This window comes from Ipomoea triloba, chromosome 7, assembly GCF_003576645.1.
Source record: "Ipomoea triloba cultivar NCNSP0323 chromosome 7, ASM357664v1".
NCBI lineage: Eukaryota > Viridiplantae > Streptophyta > Magnoliopsida > Solanales > Convolvulaceae > Ipomoea > Ipomoea triloba.
In genome coordinates, this window is record NC_044922.1 from 2,252,284 (window position 1) to 2,271,799 (window position 19,516).

Below are 19,516 nucleotides of genomic sequence, written 5' to 3' on the forward strand. Positions count from 1 at the left end.
CCCGCCGTGTCCGGCACGAAATCGATCAACATCTCCCCGAAACACACAATGTTTGAGCTCGCCATCGCAGAAATCAATCAAGGTCAGTTTCTTCAATCTAAATCGCTGTTAACAATGGAAGGTGAATTGTTGATGAGATTAATTCTGAGAATGTAATATATAGAGGAATAAGGATAGGGTTAGCGTAAAAACGTAGGAGTTAGTCGTTATCGAGAAGACCGTTTTTGTTGTTTCAAATCCCACTTGCATGCAACTGCTTGTTGTTGACTGCAACAGTTCAAATGTTAAACTACAAATCCATCCCTTCTATTCCGCTTCCCTAGTTTATCACTTTATCCTATCCATTAGAGATAATTTAGACGGTAATAATATGGATCAGAACATAATTATTCAATAATGCTAAAAATTCATTTTAAATTTTTAATGCCTTAGTTTGGAGGTTTATTTTAAGTATACTATTTACCAATCAACTTTTAGTAGTAAATTAAAAACAAAACAATTTTTTTTTGATAAAAACAAAACATTTGAAAAGTGAACTTTGATATACTAAACAAGATTTTTCAATATAATAAGATAATTTAGACGGTAATAATATGGATCAGAACATAATTATTCAATAATGCTAAAAATTCATTTTAAATTTTTAATGCCTTAGTTTGGAGGTTTATTTTAAGTATACTATTTACCAATCAACTTTTAGTAGTAAATTAAAAACAAAACAATTTTTTTTTGATAAAAACAAAACATTTGAAAAGTGAACTTTGATATACTAAACAAGATTTTTCAATATAATAAGATAATTTAGACGGTAATAATATGGATCAGAACATAATTATNGTTTTTTTTTTTTTTTTTTTTAATATTTAATCTTACATGTACTCCATCTCATTTGATTAAAGCTATGTCATTAAAAAATAGTCCAAATCAGCAGAAATTTTTTTTGGAATAAGGGTCAAATTGGCCACTGAACTACACACAAAAATGCAATTAGGCCACTCAACTAAAAAACAATGCAATTGGGTCCCTGAACTATACGAATTCATGCAATTTCATCCAAAATAACCTGTTTTACCTGATGTGCTGGTTACCAATTTTAATAATGATATTTTAAAATAATTTTAAATAAAATAATTAATTAAAATTAAAATTGAAATTAAAAAAATAATAATAATAAACTGCCGGCCGGAGACGAATCGTCTCCGGCCATGGAGACGAGGACCTTCGTCTCCATAGGTCTCCTTGCCATGGAGACGAATCATCTCTTCGTCTCCTTGGCCGGAGACGAAGCGGACCTTCATCTCCATAGCCAGGAGACGAAGGGCCTCGTCTCCATGGCTGGAGACGAAGGTCTTCGTCTCCAGCCATGGAGACGAGGTCCTTCGTCTCCATAGCCAGGAGACGAAGGTTCCTTCGTCTCCTGGCCATGGAGACGAATCGTCTCTTCGTCTCCTTGGCCGGAGAAGAAGTGGACCTTCGTCTCCTTGGCCGGAGACGAAGCCGACCTTCGTCTCCATGGCCAGGAGAACCTTCGTCTCCTGGCTATGGAGACGAAGGTCGTCGTCTCCATGGCCGGAGCCGGAGACGAAGACGAAGCTCCGGCCATGGAGACGAGGCCGGCCGGAGACGATTCGTCTCCGGCCGGTAGTTTTTTTTTCAATTTTTTTTTCAATTTTAATTATTTATTTTATTTTAAATATTATTTTTAAAATAGGTAACCGGTACATCAGGTAAAACAGGTCATTTTGGATGAAATTGCATGAATTCGTATAGTTCAGGGACCCAATTGCATTGTTTTTTAGTTCAGTGGCCTAATTGCATTTTTGTGTGTAGTTCAGTGGCCAATTTGACCCTTATTCCATTTTTTTTTAATATTTAATCTTACATGTACTCCATCTCATTTGATTAAAGCTATGTCATTAAAAAATAGTCCAAATCAGCAGAAGACTGACACCATGTCATAGTGTTTACCGGAAAACCTACAAAAAAGGCAAGGCGCAAAAAAAAAAAAAAAAGTTTATGGCTCAAATAATCACTTATTGAAGACCATGGTGCGGGATGAATAATCGTGATTCATGGTGCGGGATGACACTTTAGCTTTTTTATATAATTTCTCTAAAACTTATTGATGAAAAAAACTGCATAAAAAACTATTATTAAAAACTAAAAACTATAAGAAACTAGCTAGAAATAAATAGATCTAAGAAAAAATGTGTCTATTTGGCAGAAGCAATTAGTGCTTGGGCTTCTGCTGGAGTTGGAAGTGCTGGAATGGCTCCTTTCTGAGTTGTGCATAGTGCTCCACATGCATTTGCAAACTTCAATGCTTCTTTCAACTTCCCTTCATCCTACATTCACCCATATTAACACATCAGTTGTGGGGTTCAAATTCCACCAAATTAAAAATACCAGACAACTGAAGATACTTAATTAAAATAAAAATTTAAATTGAAATTTAAATAATTAAATCAATCAAACCTGGACAACTGAAGGATCCTTGGCTATGGAAACCAGAAGAGAACCAACAAAGGAATCTCCTGCACCTGTTGTGTCTACTGTCTTCACCGCTAATCCGCCCACACTCCCTTTAAAACTCTGTTTCATTCCCAACAAATCAGCCAACAAATCAACTCTGTTTTATTATTATTATTATTTTATTATTGTTATTATTGTTATTATTATTATTATCCTCGAGTAGATTTGAGTATTGAGTACATACCTTAGTGAAATATCGGCAGCCCTTGGGGCCATCGGTGACGATGAGGAGCTTCAAGTTATCATGCCAGAGCGACATAACAGACTCCTCTTTCGCCGGATCTTTCTGCGTCAGAAACTGAACTTCATCGTCGCTGACCTTGATGAAATCCGGCTCCTTCCAGATGCTCATGATGCCGCTTCTCGCGGCGTCCTCCGACGGCCAGAGCGGGAGGCGGACGTTCGGATCGTACGATAACAAAACGCCGGCGGCCTTCGCCGCCTTCATCGCCGCCAAGTGCGCCGACCTGACCGGCTCGGAGATGAGGCTGATGGAGCCGTAGTGGAAGATCTTCGCCGCCTTGATGAGCGCCGTGTTCAGCTCCGCCTCCTTGAGCAGCATGTCGGCGCTAGGGTTCCGGTAGAACATGAACTCCCGCTCGCCGTTGCTCTTCAGCGTCACGAACGCCAGCGCCGTCCTCGCGTCCTTGTCGAAGCACACGCCCTCGCTGTTCACGCCGTTCTTCTTCAGAATGTCCACCAGCATCCGCCCGAACTCGTCGTCGCCGACCTTGCCGATGAACGCCGACGCGCCGCCCAGCTTCGTGATGGCGCACGCCACATTTGCCGGCGCGCCGCCCGGAGCTTTCAGAAACCCCTTAGATTCCGCTAGCGACACTCCCGCCGTGTCCGGCACGAAATCGATCAACATCTCCCCGAAACACACAATGTTTGAGCTCGCCATCGCAGAAATCAATCAAGGTCAGTTTCTTCAATCTAAATCGCTGTTAACAATGGAAGGTGAATTGTTGATGAGATTAATTCTGAGAATGTAATATATAGAGGAATAAGGATAGGGTTAGCGTAAAAACGTAGGAGTTAGTCGTTATCGAGAAGACCGTTTTTGTTGTTTCAAATCCCACTTGCATGCAACTGCTTGTTGTTGACTGCAACAGTTCAAATGTTAAACTACAAATCCATCCCTTCTATTCCGCTTCCCTAGTTTATCACTTTATCCTATCCATTAGAGATAATTTAGACGGTAATAATATGGATCAGAACATAATTATTCAATAATGCTAAAAATTCATTTTAAATTTTTAATGCCTTAGTTTGGAGGTTTATTTTAAGTATACTATTTACCAATCAACTTTTAGTAGTAAATTAAAAACAAAACAATTTTTTTTTGATAAAAACAAAACATTTGAAAAGTGAACTTTGATATACTAAACAAGATTTTTCAATATAATAAGATAATTTAGACGGTAATAATATGGATCAGAACATAATTATTCAATAATGCTAAAAATTCATTTTAAATTTTTAATGCCTTAGTTTGGAGGTTTATTTTAAGTATACTATTTACCAATCAACTTTTAGTAGTAAATTAAAAACAAAACAATTTTTTTTTGATAAAAACAAAACATTTGAAAAGTGAACTTTGATATACTAAACAAGATTTTTCAATATAATAAGATAATTTAGACGGTAATAATATGGATCAGAACATAATTATTCAATAATGCTAAAAATTCATTTTAAATTTTTAATGCCTTAGTTTGGAGGTTTATTTTAAGTATACTATTTACCAATCAACTTTTAGTAGTAAATTAAAAACAAAACAATTTTTTTTTGATAAAAACAAAACATTTGAAAAGTGAACTTTGATATACTAAACAAGATTTTTCAATATAATAAGATAATTTAGACGGTAATAATATGGATCAGAACATAATTATTCAATAATGCTAAAAATTCATTTTAAATTTTTAATGCCTTAGTTTGGAGGTTTATTTTAAGTATACTATTTACCAATCAACTTTTAGTAGTAAATTAAAAACAAAACAATTTTTTTTTGATAAAAACAAAACATTTGAAAAGTGAACTTTGATATACTAAACAAGATTTTTCAATATAATAAAAGAACGGGAACCTATATGTGAGTGATTTGCCTTACAATGTGGGTCATGATATAACGTGCAAGGCAAATTATACCATGGCAATGATCCACATTGCAAGGTGGATTATCAATTGATAAATGTTTTTTAGTACTCCGTATAATGTAGTATATAGAATCTTTCAGTTACATATATTAAAAGTAAACTTATATTAGCATACTAAAAATGAATTTTATCTCAATTATATTGTACACCTATATGGACCATACTCCATGGTATAACGATGGGATTGGTTTTTGCCACTTTGTAGTTTTTTTGTTTCTTGGCAAATTATTCTATGAATCATGATTCATATTGTAATATGAATCATGGATAAATGTTACTCTGTAATTTTTAATATACTGAAGGTTAATTTTTGTGTATTGAAAGTTCATTATTTAGTACGTAGTATATCAAATAATGAATCTTCATTACACAAAAAATGAACATTTAAGTATTAAAAATAAATGTTATGTTAGTGGTTCATAATAGTCTATAATATAATATAATTGATCTTTTGTAGACTAAGGTTACGAGACGGGCAAATTACAAGTATTATAAAAAGATATTTTATATTACAAAGAAAGAAAAGGGTACATGCAATCTCACTCACAATTGGTGCAATGCTGCAGAATTTTCATGCATTATTGCATGCAGGCAATGGCGGTATAGACTGCTCATGCCTGAAAACGTTCAACGGATCAATCATTGTTTTGGCTCTAACCAATCTATCATAGTTCTTCAAGAAGTACTTCTCTCCCCAACCTCTGCTCTTCTCCACCACGTCACCATCATCATCCACGTTTTCGAGGATTCCGAGGTCGAAATCGATGTAGTTAACGTAAGCCGCCCTGGGCGAGCTGGAAACATACGGCGTCATTTCCTCGTAAAATCCTCTTATCCACTCTAATAAATTCTCCGATTTGCGCCGGTCATAATTATCTTCTTCGCGCCACTCCACTAGATACTGTATGCTGAAAAGATTCCCTTTCCGGTGGGGAAAAGCTATGGCGTCGCTGCTTATCCGGTCCATTGCGCCGCCGTACGGGTCGAGGATGACGTAACCTCTCGGCTCGTTTTCCAGGGCGTCCACGGCGGCGTGGAGGCCGGTGAGGGGTATAGGGGTTTTCACGAAGTCGGATTTGGCTTTGAAGTAGAGTTTTTCGCCGGAGTGGCGGTTTTTTAGGTCGGAAATGGTGAAATTGTCGCCGGAGCCGGAGAAGAAGAGGATGGAGTCGATCCACGTCATTTCCCGGCAGTCTTGTTCCAGGATGGATAGTTCTGGGAAGGATTGGTTTAGGATTGATAAGGCGGTGATGGTGGGGCCCAGGAAGAAGCCTTTGAACGTGGCGGATATTCCGGGATTTTCGGGGGAGTTGTTGGATTCCGGTAAGGCGGCTCCGAGAAAAGCGGAGAGGTATAAATCTTCGGTTAGTTTTGGCGCGACGTGTTGCCATTGGTTGATTAGGTTTGAGACGGATTGTTTGGTGCCGGGGCGGGAAACGACGAAGCATGTAACGGTTTTGGGGACCGGTAATAACTGTATTTTCCAGGCGTATATGATTCCCCAGTTTCCGCCGCCGCCGCCGCGGACGGCCCAGAAGGTTTCCTCCCCCATGGCTTTACGGTCCAGCGTTTCGCCGTCGGCGGTTATTAGGACGGCGTCGAGGACGTTGTCGGCGGCGAGGCCGTACTTCCTCGACAGCAGGCCGAATCCGCCGCCGGCGATGTGGCCGCCGGCGCCGACGGTGGGGCAGGAGCCGGCGGAGAAGCCGTGGGCGGCGCTGGCGGCGGAGATGGCGTGGTACGTTTGGCCCAGCGTCGCGCCGCCTTCCACCCAGGCGGTTCCGGCGTCCACGTCGACGGAAACGCCGTCGAGCTTCGCCATATCAATGATCACGAAATTCCCGCCGGCCGCCGCCGACGCCGCCGTGGAAGTCCCTTCGTAGCTGTGTCCGCCGCACCGCACTCTGATCTCCCAGGAGCCCTTCCGGCAGCACAATACGCTGTTGACGAGCTCCTCCTTGCTCTCCGGCGTGATGATCGCCGCCGGCTTCCGGCTTGATGATGCTGCATATCGGAGATTCTGCGCCGACGACCTGAGCAGCTCTAAGTATTCGCCGCCGCCGCCACTCTCTGGGCAGAGAACAAAGCTCTTGACACCACAATCAACCAAACACGCCCCAATATCCTCAAAACCTGCAACTTCTTTGCCGCAAACTACCCGCCGAGAAAACATGATTGCAGACAAGAAGGCAGGAAACTACTGAAACAGCAGAACAGAGATGCACAATATATGTACTAGGAAGAAAAGATTCATGGCAAATCCAACCAAGTTGATAGATTATTTATTTAATAATTATAAAATTATAAGTTATTTATAACTTTAGTTTGATTCCATCAGGTAAGAGTGTTAAATTGTTTTATTTCATTGTGATTCTTTGTTAATTAAGTCAGAAATTTGAATTTATAATAATTAGATCATAAGTTAAAATTAATTTAGTGTGCACTATGGTTGAAGTAAGCGTTAGGCGGCAGTCGAGCGGTAGGGAGCGTCTAGCACCTAAACAATCTAAGTAGGGGCTTATGCCACTAACTAAAAAGACAATACACGTGTGTGATGTTTATATATAATGACAAAAATTAATAAAATTGAACCGACTGGATTAACTCGGTTAACTCGACACTAGGCGATGGTCTAGACAACCGAATTAGACGCTAAACGGGCTGTCTAAACTAAATTTTACAACAGTGATGTACATAGATAATGACTATACATTTTTCTCGTTATCTAAAAATAGAAGAAATGAGATTCATTGGAGATACCTAGGAAATTAAAGCTCTAAAATAATGTTGGCAGTAGTGAATGAGAGACATATGGAGGGATGAGGGCGAGTGAGTTGAAGCGCCGCCGGCCATGGCATATAGAATACTATGGTCTTGAATTGTCTTGTTCATTTGGACTCCTGGCCTGTAATATATGAAAGATGGGACAAAGCTGCAGACAAACCTGCGTGAAATATGAGGGGAGAATCAGCGGTCCTATGAAGGCATTCGGTGGTTAGTTTAATATAATTTCTATGGAATCTGATCTTCTGCATATAAGCAGACAATCATGAAGTCTAAAGAAAGTAAATAATACCATAGTACTAAATAAGATAAGGATGCCCGAAATGCATAGTAATTAAGTTAGCAAGACATGATTCACATATTTAAAAAATTATAAAATTTGGATAATTTTTTTTTACTAAATAAAGTAAAGATGCATATATGTTCTGAAATGGTGACCAAATGGACAAAACATAACTCTCTTACTTAAAAGTGGTAAAAATTAAAGACTTTTGTTATCTTTTTTTTCTTCTTAAACTTCATACTTGCGGACCAGTACGTTGAGCTCTCCATGCAAACACTTTTAATGTTTTTTAACTACGCACTAAGATGGTTTGAAACCAATCACCTAAGAAAAATAATTGAATATTTTGATCATCACTATCAAAAGGGAGTTGAAAATTTTCAAGCCCCAAACTAAGAACCGATGTTTGGACTACCAAAGTGGTCAAAAATAAAAATGTCCTACAATCATTTTTTTTAACGGTCTTGAGTTCAATCATTTATGTTGCTCCTTAAAAATGAGTCGTTTGTCAACTTTTAAAAAACGTGACATATACGTAGAGAAATTGAATAATATATTTTATTATGACTTGATTCAACCTCAAGAAAATTTGATCGAGACATTTTTCATATCATGTTAATACGATTGATTTATTAGTTTTTCAATTATTGATAGTATTGGATATTAACATATATCGCCGTCTTGCCGATGCTGACATTCCATTAGTTCCCTGCACGTAATTTAGACATATATGCAACAATGTTATACATATCATTAAACTTTATAAGAATCTCATCATCTCTCATCTTTCTTATAACTTGAAAGCACAACCTTACCTACCTTTCCAAAAAATTTAAAATACTACAATGGTTATGTAGGTTTTGATGATCCATTAAACAAAATTCTGAATTCAAATCTTGTGAATAGATCAAAATAATACATATTAAGAAACTTTTGATAGAAGCGATCTAATAATAGTTTAACTATGAATTAATAAGAATTATATTGTAAATATAAATGTGGCATAATAGTTTTGATACAACTTCACATCGATTTCATAAGATCGAGATTATGGAGTGATACTTATTAATTCAACTAGGGGTGGAAATTAGCGAGTCATGTTGAATTTTAACTAACTACCCGTCTATCACGGACCTAGTGTGGCCAGAGTCTTGTTTAAAAGTTTAAGAATAATACTACGTATGATTCAAAAAATTTAATTATAGAATTGCAAAAATTCATTACAACACATTAACACAACTACATACATAATAAAGTTCACAAACCACGAATCACAATGTCTAACATTACATACGAATTGAACCTACAAACATATTAACTAGTTCATATTCAGCGTCAAAGTTTTTATGTTTATCTGGAGGTAAGGTGATTTGTCGAAGCGACAACTTGTTGGACTGGAACTAGACGACTTCAATTTTCTTAGCTTTATATGTTTTTCACAAGCAAAACTAGAATTCTCTATTCTCTACTTCGACTAGATTGGCATGGTGTTGGACGATGTAGGCTTGACTACTTGAGTCAACTAGTACGGAATGATGAGAAAGTCATATACAATACGTAGTAGTAAAATTAGAATCAAATGAGAGAAATTAAGGCACTGACTCGTATATATATTATACGGAGTATATACATAAACTAATACCTTTACTTATATACAACCGCATTCACACACACAATATATATTGTATATAAATAAATATAAAAGGGTAAGACCTTCAGGTCTATGCGTCGAGTCATAAAAATATTAGTCTGACCTATGCATCTAAATGGGCCTTAATATAGATTAAAGTCTAATATTTTTATTAAAATAAAAGGGCAAAGTCGAGTCAAGTTAAAATTAGGGTGAGTAATAGGCTCCTATTTGAGATCCTAACATGTTTGCACTCCTACATCCAACTAAGTAAAAAAGCGTGCAATCATGACTTGTGAATAACTTATTCATTTTTTATAAATTAATTTATTTAAAAAAAATATTGTCACCTCAGTATTTTTACCAATCACATTTAGATAACCGATTAATTGATTTAATTGCATCAAATTTTAAACTTAGAAAATCTAATTACTTTTTTATATAGCTCTAGGTCTATTTGACTCATTTTCATTTTCTCTATATTGTGGGTGGGTATTTTGATTAGAAAAGTAGAAAACTAGAGGGGTGATCTTTTCATTTATATAAAGTAGCAAGGTGGTTAGTGCAATTAACAAAAAAAAAAAAATACTAGAAAAATCCTGTGTGCTCTTCGTGAGTTGCTGACTTGCGAGAGACTGCCGGAGAGACGATGAACGGCGGAGACGAAGAAGAGAAGGGTTTGCTGTGGAAGCTACCGGCGATCAAGTCCAGGGAATTAGGAAAGCTTGGGCCCGGTTTTGGAGTCGGTATCGGCTGCGGATTCGGGTTCGGCGTCGGTCTCATTGGAGGTCTAAAATCTTCTTCATTTTCCCTTTAATTTCTGAAGAATCGAAAATAGGTTTTCCTGAAATTTTTAGCATCTGTTTGTAACGTTAGCGTATTTACTTGTTCCTGAATCTCCTTTGGTTGTTGAAGGCACGGGATTTGGTCCGGGGATTCCTGGGTTGCAGCTCGGTTTTGGATTGGGAGCCGGCTGCGGCGTTGGATTAGGGTTCGGGTATGCGGTTGGAAGGGGAATTGCTTATGACGATAGTCGCAGATACTCCAACGTCGGCCGTTTTTTTGACCGCAATGCCAATTTTCCTACTCAGTAAGTTTCCCTGCCGGAGCTTATAGTTCTCTGTATTTCAGCACTCTATACTTCTAATGGAGTACTATGCATTGATGTTTTTATTTTATTATTCAGCAGTCTGACCAACATGGTTGGGGCAGGGGGTTGCCCCATGTGTGAAGAATTTGAATTGTGAAAAATATGTCTGGATTATGTTCTGAAAATCGAGATGAGAGAAGGTTAAGTAAAGGCTTGGATTTGATAAGCAGACTAAATGACATAATTGAGTTACTTCAGCGTATGTTCTCTAGATTTCGTCATGATTGACAATCTCACCTTGGGTTAACCTTATACTACTAGTTGATATTTAAGGAGTTGATATTTAAGGCGTGCTGAACTGAATTGGTTAACTGATTAAATGTTTTTGTCAAAAGAAAAATATTTTATGACAGGAAGGAGAACATACTCTGATTAAATCATAAGATTAGAAAATGAAGAGTTATGGTTCCCTATTTTCAGCTGGCTATTCAGCATCCTGCTTTCTGGCCTCGTCACCTCCATAGAGCATAACCTTTGCCTGCTAGAATTGTCAATTTGTCACGCAAAGAACATAAAATTTTTCATAATACACTGGGAAAATTTTAATATTTCACTGTGTTCAAATTGGATTATTGGGTCATTCTAATTTGAGTGGTGAACTAGAAATACCTAGCTTCATGAAATACATTATTCTTGCTCACCGATTGCCAATCCTACATCAACATGGATGTCTTCATTCGATTGGTAAGAAAAAATGCTTTTATTCCCTCAACTATTACCTTAGTTGTTAGGGTTTTAGACATCCTAATTCCATTATTAATGCCTAAGTTGGCAGATTTGATGGTTCACATGCCACAATTGTCCAAATTGAATGTCATGGGAGCAACGTGGAAGTGATGTTATAATTGTGAGACCAAAAGTGGTTTTGGCATGCTATAAATGTGTCAATCTGTTTACTATCTGAACACGATTGGTAAACCCAAATCTTCCTAACTTCACATTTTGTTGTGTCGTCTAAAAATTTCATGTCAAGAATTGCCACCCTTACTACCTGTGCTGTGTCAATTATTTAATGTTCTGTTACTTGCAATGTTATCTCTGGTTGGTGTGTGTTTTCATCGTATAATATGGGTTTCAACCATGACTCTAATGTCAATATTGTCCAGTTGCAAACTTTTGAAGGTGCTATCGAATACTACGTACAAGTTTATATTTTTAGAATAACGCTACCTTTTGATGTTTAACTATTATTGGCATTTACTCCTTATTACTCAAAATATTCTGAATTATATAACTGGCGCCATAAGCCTATGCCATTTGGCTTGAATTTGATCTTATCTGAGTATCAATGGGTTAAAGGAGGGGGTGACCTTTGTACTTTAATGTGAAACTAATGACTAGATGAAAGAATAGTATCTTTATTATTATTATTTTTTAATATTATAAGTTGAAATTGGTGACCATTGACCTTCTTGGTTTGAGCTGGTTAGCTATGAGCAACCTAGGTTGGTTTACCTCTTTGTGGTCCTTTGCCTAGGGTCACAAGGCGGGGTTTACCCAATCTACACCCTCGGGTAGTGCCTGCGGGTTTCTATTGTCACTCAAAAAATGGTGTCTTTCTTTTGTATTTAATGTTTGTTATATTTTTCACTGCTATATGGAGTTGGACTGAGAATTGTTGAGTAAGTTCAGTTCAAATAGTGATATAATCTTTGAAGACTGTTTTTTGATTCACAAAATATATCATTAAACGAAAAATCATAATTTCTGCTGCATGTTCTAAGCTGTGAAAGTGTGAAGTATAGATCTCCGACATATTTACTAAGAAGCAATGCTTACTGATGACAGGAACGAGATTGATACCCTCATTGATGACCTCGTTGTAAACACCAAGAAGCTGATCAGGGCAACTTCTCACGAGGTGGACAAATGGAGGAGGGGACGGTGGTAGCGGAATCCCCAACGTAGATTTATATCATTCTAGATTCCTTGTAATTTTCCAGCTACGTCGTAAAAAAATGCTTCGATTGGATATTATTATGACAAATCTTATGATATGATGTGAATATGCTTGGATTATGGCTGGCACTTGTAATGGTTTTAACCATGTAAGTATTTAACCACTTAATGTGAATTTCTTCAAGGAGGCAATTCTCTCTAAAGCCTCAATCAGTGACCTTTTTTTTTTTTTTTTTTTTTCCTGGTGGTGTATGGAAACTCTTAAAGGTGAAAAACGAAAAATTGCATTTTATTTATTTATTTTTATTTTTATTTTTTTGTGTTGGTGTTTTCTGTTTCCGTGCTACCTGGGTAAAGACCAGGAAATTACAATATGGTAGAATTTTGAGGGGAGAAATAGAGATAATATTACAGCAAGGATGACCAGATAAGCAAGATTTTGGTGGATAGGAAAACGTAAATTCTCAAATGAGGATAGGCCATGTTATCCATTCCTTCCCCAGAAATCCACAAGATTCAGGTTCCCAGCCACATCAGCACCATCATCTGCCACCTCAGCAACTCACCCAATCAGAGAGCTGCTACAGATTGCATGTACTGCTCTCCACCAATCAAGAACATCCTACGTGGGAAGTCCACATCCACCAAAAACCCATGATTCTCAGTTAAAGACTCTTGTCTGGTTTGTTTCCAGCTCTCATCACCTCCATTTCCCTCTCTGCATTCTGCTCTCAGCTTTCAGACCCACCAGAATTATGGCTTCCCTTGCTGCCTCCACGGCGGCCGCCTCCCTCAGCAAGTCGGAGATGCTCGGCAACCCTCTCAAATTCAGCAATGCCCCGCGGTCTGCCCCGGCCCCCTCCACCCCTGCCACCTTCAAGACTCTTGCCCTCTTCAAGAAGAAGGCTCCTCCAGCCAAGGCCAAGCCTTCTGCTGTTTCCCCGGTAGACGACGAGCTCGCCAAGTGGTATGGTGAGTCATTCTCTCTTGTTGCGTATGTCTCATATATACAGGGTAACCATCATAGTTAATAAATGAACAGCTTCACTCCCGTTGACATAAACACATTGCTGAACCACGTAAATCTTGTTTTCTTTACTTTCTGTCATTGTTATTGGACCCTGAACTTCTTGGTTTCAGGGCCTGACAGAAGAATCTTCTTGCCTGATGGGCTCTTGGACAGATCAGAAATCCCCGAGTACTTGACCGGTGAAGTTCCCGGAGAGTAAGTCGTTTTCATATCTCGATTCTCCATCTCCCTGGCTCTCTTATATGAGATCTTGATCTTATGTTTCAACAATTTGCTGCAGTTATGGTTATGACCCCTTTGGCCTCAGCAAGAAACCAGAAGACTTTGCCAAGTAAGCCAGATGCTCATAACCTTCTACTTTTGTTGAATTTGTTCAGAAAATTGTGTGACTAAGAACTGGATGAAACTCTGGAATGTTTTGATGGCTGCAGATATCAAGCATACGAGCTTATCCACGCCCGGTGGGCGATGCTTGGCGCCGCTGGCTTCATCATCCCAGAAGCCTTCAACAAATTTGGAGCTAACTGTGGCCCTGAAGCTGTTTGGTTCAAGGTATATCTACTCTTTAGCCTCCCCTCCCTCCTGGGAGCATATAATATATAAAACATAAATGTGTAGTTCCCTTATCTGGTCAAACTTTTAGTTGAGACAGAACAGATCATCTTATATATGTGTTTTTTATATGCAGACTGGGGCTTTGCTCCTTGATGGAAACACATTGAATTACTTTGGCAAGAACATCCCCATTAACCTAGTTGTTGCTGTTGTCGCTGAGGTTGTCCTTCTCGGTGGCGCTGAATACTACAGAATCATCAACGGCCTGGTACGTGACAAGCATATAACATACTGGTCTCACTATCAGTTTAAACTTTTAATTGAGACATGACACATGTTTTCAACTTCTCTGAGTACTAAAAAACCATGATGGTTTTGGTTTGCCTGATTTACAGAACCTCGAGGACAAGCTCCACCCGGGGGGACCTTTCGACCCTCTAGGCCTGGCGAACGACCCAGACCAGGCGGCGATCTTGAAGGTGAAGGAGATCAAGAATGGGAGACTGGCCATGTTCTCCATGCTGGGATTCTTCATCCAAGCTTATGTGACAGGGCAGGGCCCAGTTGAGAACCTTGCAGCTCACTTGAGTGACCCTTTTGGCAACAATTTGCTCACTGTCATTGCTGGATCTGCTGAGAGGACTCCTACCCTGTAATTTTTAGTCCTTTTTTCTTTTCTGATGCTTACATTTGTACAATTTCAAGCTACATTTCGAGGCAGCTCAGAATCGACTCTGTGTTTTAAGATCGAATTTCAGCTTGGTCTATAGTAATGATGATCTTGATTGTTGGTTAAGCTGTGATGAATCTCATCTTTATTTCAAATAAATACTTAACAAACTCGAAAAAAGCTATAGTTCCATTACATTAGGCTAAAAGCTATAGCTCGTAGAGAATGCCCAATTTGATTTTCTTATATCGTTATAACATTTTCGAATGACAAAAGTGTTGGACTTGATCCGTTATCGACTTCCGTCCAATAATAACCCTATGAGTTTTCACTGTATTATAATCTTAAGTAATGACTGCGATTTTTTCATCACCTAAAATATAAATTGAACCAAGCTGTCTTTAGCGGCTGCTAGCAAATCTCTATTCCCATTTCCCACCACTACCAATCTGCCATGGCCACGCATCCCACCATTGCCGGCATCATGCATTACAAACACCATCGTCACCATCCAATAAGACGTGGCCTTTCCTCTTAGAGACAATTATTTTCATTATATAACCGGGGTTTTCTAATTTTTTATTGGATTATAGGTGTTATTTGATAAATGATTGTTAGTTGATTGAGTTAAATTGTATGACTAGTTGATAATATTAGGTGATTACAGAAAGGTGTTTAGTAAATTAGTTGTTAGCTATAGCTGTTTGGTATAATTTATTTTTTCAAGAAGTTAATTGAAAAAGTTGTTTTGAGCAACTTTTTGAATTTTGGCATTTTGAAATTACAAAAAGCTGATTAATCAAACACTTATATTGATTTTTAAACAAAATCAAACAGTTAATAGTAATCAAATAAGTCAAAATTAGCTGATAAGCTAACTATTTTACCAAACAGGACCTATATCTTGGACGTCATGAACTCGTTTTCAGGTCTATATGAAGATATGTCTAGTCTGTCTAGAGTCTATAATCAACACTAAATTATACTTTTAGAGCAAAAAAGTTTAATTTAAACCAAAACCCAATGTTCGTAACAGAAATCAAACTGTCGTCCTGCTACTGGAAGCAAGTTTTGAACTTGGAACAAGCCAATGACATGTGCGTCACTGCGTGCGTGGGATATTCTCAGATGTTTGATTGTTTTTGGGTGTTAGCATTCCATTAAACGTATAGATACAACCATTATATTATTATTATATTGGCAATGGTTGCCCAGTCTTTATCCCTCAAATCTGCACAATGCTAAGCTCATCATATATAATCCCCAGTAGCCCAGTAAAAAGAGACTACAGATTGCAACATAAACACAGAAAAGATGGAGCCATCAGCTGCCAATGATGAAACCCATGAGATTGTGATAGCTGGAGGGGGCCTCTGTGGCCTTGCCACTGCCTTAGCTCTTCACAGGTAGGCTACTAATGGTGGTTTTTGCTTAACTTTAGATTTCTAATTTGAATGTCCCTACTGTCACTATCTGAGTGTCTGCATTGAGTAAATTCTGTCCTATTACCCTAGCCGGCAAAAGATCTCAAAGAAAGGTAAAACTAGCATAGATTGCCGATAGACTAATAGGCTGCTCCCACGGGGAGTCAAATTTAGAATTATTATCAAGTCTATCTGACTAACTTGGCTGAGATTGTCCTAGTAAAGTAAAATTTAAGACTATCATGACACAATTATTGTTATTGTTAATTCTAAAATGTCATTTGGGTTAGTATGGTATTTAATTAGTTGATTGTTGTGATGAATGTGGAAGCAGGAAAGGATTGAAAAGTTTGGTTCTTGAAAGATCAGACACACTAAGACTGGAAGGTGGAGGACTTTGCATCTTGCCTAATGGGTGGAGGGCTCTTGACCAGCTTGGGGTGTCTCACCATCTTAGGAATTTGGGCTTTCAACTTGACAAGTATAACACTCACTTCTTACTCTCTGCCCCTATGTTCTGATTATTTAAGTTATTACCCGAAAATGTGCCCTATATTATAATTTGCATTAAGAATACCCTATGCCAAAAACTCGACGAAAGGATATTTGACAATAATCAAACTCATGATCTATCTTTTCTTAATTTTTTATTTTTTTTTTCTAGTGGCTTTACAAGAATCATACATTTCTCTGTATATGTACATTTTTCATCTAAGCTCACCTCCCAATTTTCTTTTTCCTTATTACTTAGGGGTTGGGACTTGGGGCTTGACAAGGGTACACAACAAGCCATGCCATCTTTGTAAGTTCCACAACTTTATCTTTACTTTCTTTCTTTATAAAGTGAATATATCCGACACCAAGAATTTTCAAAAACAAAATTTGATCATAATTCGACTCTGAATTAGTCGAAATTTAATGCGACTATTGAATGCCAAAACAGTGGAAAAGGAGAGGCTCGTTGCTTGAAAAGGAGTGACCTTATTACAACAATTGCCGAGGCTTTGCCGGTTGGAACGCTTCGCTTTGGTTGCCAAATTGTTTCTGTCCAAACAGACCCTCTCACTAAATTTCCACGCATCCAACTCTCCAATGGAAAGTACATAGGCACCAAGGTACATTTCTACCTTCATTAATTCAAAATTTTTTCTAATAAAAAGAGATGGTCGAGTGGTAAAACATGATTTTCGTATCAGGGTCTTCCTAATGCAGTTTATCTTTTTTGTGTGATTCATAGACTATTACATAAAAGCGGTAACGCATACCTTTCGTATTGGTTGCGAGTTTTCCTTGTCATCTAAAAAATTCAAGGTTTTTCTTTCTGGAAACATTTTTCCTCCTTAATTGGCGAAGTCTACCTTGTGACCCTAATTGGCAAAGGATCAAACAAATCAATTGTCCATGATCGGCTCAAATCAAAAAAATTAATAGACAATTCCTATGAAGAATTTAACTTGAAACCTTGTAGTTACCAATCGAACTGGTCGGGTATTGCATATTATATGATAGTGAGGAGGATGGAAACAGGGGAATTTCTCTTAGGAATTTTATCAAACAGTACCTAGGCATATGCACAGTGCTTGATGTTATTTTTGACTGAAGAAACAGAATTACTCTTCAACACTTACTCCTAACAGATATGAAAATCACTTACAGATACTGATTGGGTGCGAGGGATCAAGGTCCATAGTGGCGGACTCCATTGGACTAAAGCCTCCAAGCTCTTTTGGTCTGGGCGCCATTAGAGGCTTAACAATCTATCCACACGGCCATTCTGCTTCACATGAATTGGTGCGGATGACCAAAGGCAAGACTGTTGTAGGGAGAATTCCAGTCAATGATAAGTTGATCTTCTGGTTTGTTGTTTTTCCAGCTCCAATACAACCAGGTAATCACCATCATGTTCAATAAGCTAGGCTGATCGGCTCAAATCGAGAAAGCTAATAGGGCACTTCCATAAAAAATCAAACTTAAAAATTTATAGTTACTAAACTAACAACTCAACTCAAATTGCCCACATTCCACTTCCACTTCATTTTTTGTTTAGAGCATCTCCATTAATCGATGCTTAGGCGCTGGTCGCCGGCCTACCGTATCACCATAATCGGTGATCTAGGCAGTTGGCCAGCTAGGCAGTAGACTAGGCGCCGCCTAGCGTATCACCCTAATCGGTGGTTTAGGCAGTTGGCCTGCTAGGTAGTCGACTAGGATGCTTAGATGGTGCTATTGTTCCCTTCTTTTTCAAATGAGTTATTTCAATCAAAACAAGAAATAATCTTAAATTGTTCAAACTCGAGATAACACTGGTTGCCTGTTCAGATGTCAAGTTTCCACATGAACCAGAGCTCATTTGGCAGAAAGCGGTAGAGAAGACGAAAGACTTCCCAGCAGAAGTACAAGAAATGATGGAGCGTTGTAGCGTAGAATTATTAACTTTCACGCACCTGAAATACCGCTCACCCTGGGAAATTTTGCTCGGAAAGTTCCACAAAGGCACAATCACAGTCGCGGGAGACGCGATGCACGTAATGGGGCCTTTTCTCGCGCAGGGCGGATCCGCCGGCATCGAAGACGCGGTGGTGCTCGGAAGAAGCCTGGCGAAAATCAAGGACGATCTGAGCAAAAGTGAGAGCGAAGAAGTTGCGAGTAAAGTTGGGGAAGCGTTTGATGAGTACGTGAAAGAGAGGAGGATGAGAGTTGCGGGATTGTCGACCCAAACGTACCTTATTGGCGTGTTGTGGGAGGAGAGATCGCCATTGGTGAAGCTTGGTGCTATGATTGCTAGGGCTGTTCTTTTCAGTAACCGTGGTGCTCATGTTAACTATGATTGTGGTCCCCTTTGATGTGCACTCAAGGTGTTTGATGTTATGTTTTATCAGTATAACGTCTCGAGATGTGTCTTAGTGAATCAGAGAGAGTAAGAGTTTAGGGTCCTCTGTCAGTTAGGATGGGAAAACAACATCTTAAAACAAAAACAAACAATAATATTGTTAAGATATTATTTGCCTTTTGTATGACGCACTAAGCTATGCCCCGATACAATAATCCTATTTTCTTTACATATAGCATGTGTTAGGTGCTCCTAATGACTTGTGGTTTGAATAGAATGAAATTAGTTGTTTTAAAGTAATTTTCATGAATTGGCCAATTACTGAGTGTTAATTGCGTATGTAATTACCATGTTATGTGCTTCAATTTGTTTACATGTGTAAAAATTGTTAATTGCAGACACATAATGAATTGGCTATAAAATTCTTGGGCTCTTATACAAGAATATGTGTGATCATTTTGGATATCATAAACTTGTGATACTATTGGGTCTGCATTCAAGACCATATTCAGAAGCCCAAGAACAATTAGTGTTAAGAAATGCATTACAATGAAATACATCAATGCA

At 38.3% G+C, this 19,516-nt stretch overlaps 5 protein-coding genes and 2 long non-coding RNA genes across 8 annotated transcripts; 4 read left to right on the forward strand and 3 right to left on the reverse strand.

Moving 5' to 3' along the window:
- Window positions 1-2,107: 2,107 nt before the first annotated feature.
- LOC116025918 (probable fructokinase-5) lies at window positions 2,108-3,442 on the reverse strand. Its single transcript, XM_031267297.1, has 3 exons — window positions 2,717-3,442; window positions 2,476-2,592; window positions 2,108-2,345 (listed from the first exon to the last, which is right to left on the reverse strand). The coding sequence occupies exons 1-3, from the start codon at window positions 3,434-3,436 to the stop codon at window positions 2,214-2,216; spliced, it is 969 nt and encodes a 322-aa protein (XP_031123157.1). The 5' UTR covers window positions 3,437-3,442; the 3' UTR covers window positions 2,108-2,213.
- A 1,741-nt stretch (window positions 3,443-5,183) lies between these two features.
- On the reverse strand, window positions 5,184-7,702 carry LOC116024867 (reticuline oxidase-like). Its single transcript, XM_031265879.1, has 2 exons — window positions 7,455-7,702; window positions 5,184-6,891 (listed from the first exon to the last, which is right to left on the reverse strand). The coding sequence occupies exon 2, from the start codon at window positions 6,865-6,867 to the stop codon at window positions 5,266-5,268; it is 1,602 nt and encodes a 533-aa protein (XP_031121739.1). The 5' UTR covers window positions 6,868-6,891; window positions 7,455-7,702; the 3' UTR covers window positions 5,184-5,265.
- A 2,246-nt stretch (window positions 7,703-9,948) lies between these two features.
- LOC116025064 lies at window positions 9,949-12,650 on the forward strand. The gene is made up of 3 exons (XM_031266136.1): window positions 9,949-10,179; window positions 10,307-10,481; window positions 12,330-12,650. The coding sequence occupies exons 1-3, from the start codon at window positions 10,041-10,043 to the stop codon at window positions 12,430-12,432; spliced, it is 417 nt and encodes a 138-aa protein (XP_031121996.1). The 5' UTR covers window positions 9,949-10,040; the 3' UTR covers window positions 12,433-12,650.
- LOC116025065 lies at window positions 10,490-12,220 on the forward strand. Its single transcript, XR_004099588.1, has 2 exons — window positions 10,490-11,225; window positions 11,317-12,220. It is a non-coding gene; the product is annotated as an uncharacterized LOC116025065 (long non-coding RNA).
- A 478-nt stretch (window positions 12,651-13,128) lies between the features above and the next one.
- Window positions 13,129-14,821, forward strand: LOC116025063 (chlorophyll a-b binding protein CP26, chloroplastic). The gene is made up of 6 exons (XM_031266135.1): window positions 13,129-13,412; window positions 13,581-13,665; window positions 13,751-13,801; window positions 13,902-14,022; window positions 14,159-14,293; window positions 14,421-14,821. The coding sequence occupies exons 1-6, from the start codon at window positions 13,196-13,198 to the stop codon at window positions 14,679-14,681; spliced, it is 870 nt and encodes a 289-aa protein (XP_031121995.1). The 5' UTR covers window positions 13,129-13,195; the 3' UTR covers window positions 14,682-14,821.
- Window positions 14,822-15,981: 1,160 nt separating this feature from the next.
- Window positions 15,982-19,249, forward strand: LOC116024557 (monooxygenase 1-like). Its single transcript, XM_031265469.1, has 6 exons — window positions 15,982-16,101; window positions 16,454-16,600; window positions 16,871-16,921; window positions 17,063-17,234; window positions 17,776-18,007; window positions 18,439-19,249. The coding sequence occupies exons 1-6, from the start codon at window positions 16,010-16,012 to the stop codon at window positions 18,960-18,962; spliced, it is 1,218 nt and encodes a 405-aa protein (XP_031121329.1). The 5' UTR covers window positions 15,982-16,009; the 3' UTR covers window positions 18,963-19,249.
- On the reverse strand, window positions 16,917-17,908 carry LOC116024558. 2 transcript variants are annotated; one of them, XR_004099502.1, is made up of 4 exons: window positions 17,774-17,908; window positions 17,592-17,680; window positions 17,385-17,486; window positions 16,917-17,246 (listed from the first exon to the last, which is right to left on the reverse strand). It is a non-coding gene; the product is annotated as an uncharacterized LOC116024558 (long non-coding RNA). The 2 variants fall into 2 exon arrangements; XR_004099501.1 differs by having other exon boundaries at window positions 17,581-17,680.
- Window positions 19,250-19,516: the final 267 nt, after the last annotated feature.

Coding starts and splice junctions, on each gene's coding strand:
- LOC116025918 (XM_031267297.1), bottom strand. CDS start 3,436: ATGGCGAGCTCAAACATTGTGTGTTTCGGGGAGATGTTGATCGATTTC. Junction 2,593..2,716: donor GCTGCCGATATTTCACTAAG/GTATGTACTCAA, acceptor GGAATGAAACAG/AGTTTTAAAGGGAGTGTGGG. Junction 2,346..2,475: donor AGGATCCTTCAGTTGTCCAG/GTTTGATTGATT, acceptor GGGTGAATGTAG/GATGAAGGGAAGTTGAAAGA.
- LOC116024867 (XM_031265879.1), bottom strand. CDS start 6,867: ATGTTTTCTCGGCGGGTAGTTTGCGGCAAAGAAGTTGCAGGTTTTGAG.
- LOC116025064 (XM_031266136.1), top strand. CDS start 10,041: ATGAACGGCGGAGACGAAGAAGAGAAGGGTTTGCTGTGGAAGCTACCG. Junction 10,180..10,306: donor CGGCGTCGGTCTCATTGGAG/GTCTAAAATCTT, acceptor TGGTTGTTGAAG/GCACGGGATTTGGTCCGGGG. Junction 10,482..12,329: donor AATGCCAATTTTCCTACTCA/GTAAGTTTCCCT, acceptor TACTGATGACAG/GAACGAGATTGATACCCTCA.
- LOC116025063 (XM_031266135.1), top strand. CDS start 13,196: ATGGCTTCCCTTGCTGCCTCCACGGCGGCCGCCTCCCTCAGCAAGTCG. Junction 13,802..13,901: donor AAACCAGAAGACTTTGCCAA/GTAAGCCAGATG, acceptor TGATGGCTGCAG/ATATCAAGCATACGAGCTTA. Junction 14,023..14,158: donor CTGAAGCTGTTTGGTTCAAG/GTATATCTACTC, acceptor TTTTATATGCAG/ACTGGGGCTTTGCTCCTTGA.
- LOC116024557 (XM_031265469.1), top strand. CDS start 16,010: ATGGAGCCATCAGCTGCCAATGATGAAACCCATGAGATTGTGATAGCT. Junction 16,102..16,453: donor ACTGCCTTAGCTCTTCACAG/GTAGGCTACTAA, acceptor ATGTGGAAGCAG/GAAAGGATTGAAAAGTTTGG. Junction 16,922..17,062: donor CAACAAGCCATGCCATCTTT/GTAAGTTCCACA, acceptor ATGCCAAAACAG/TGGAAAAGGAGAGGCTCGTT.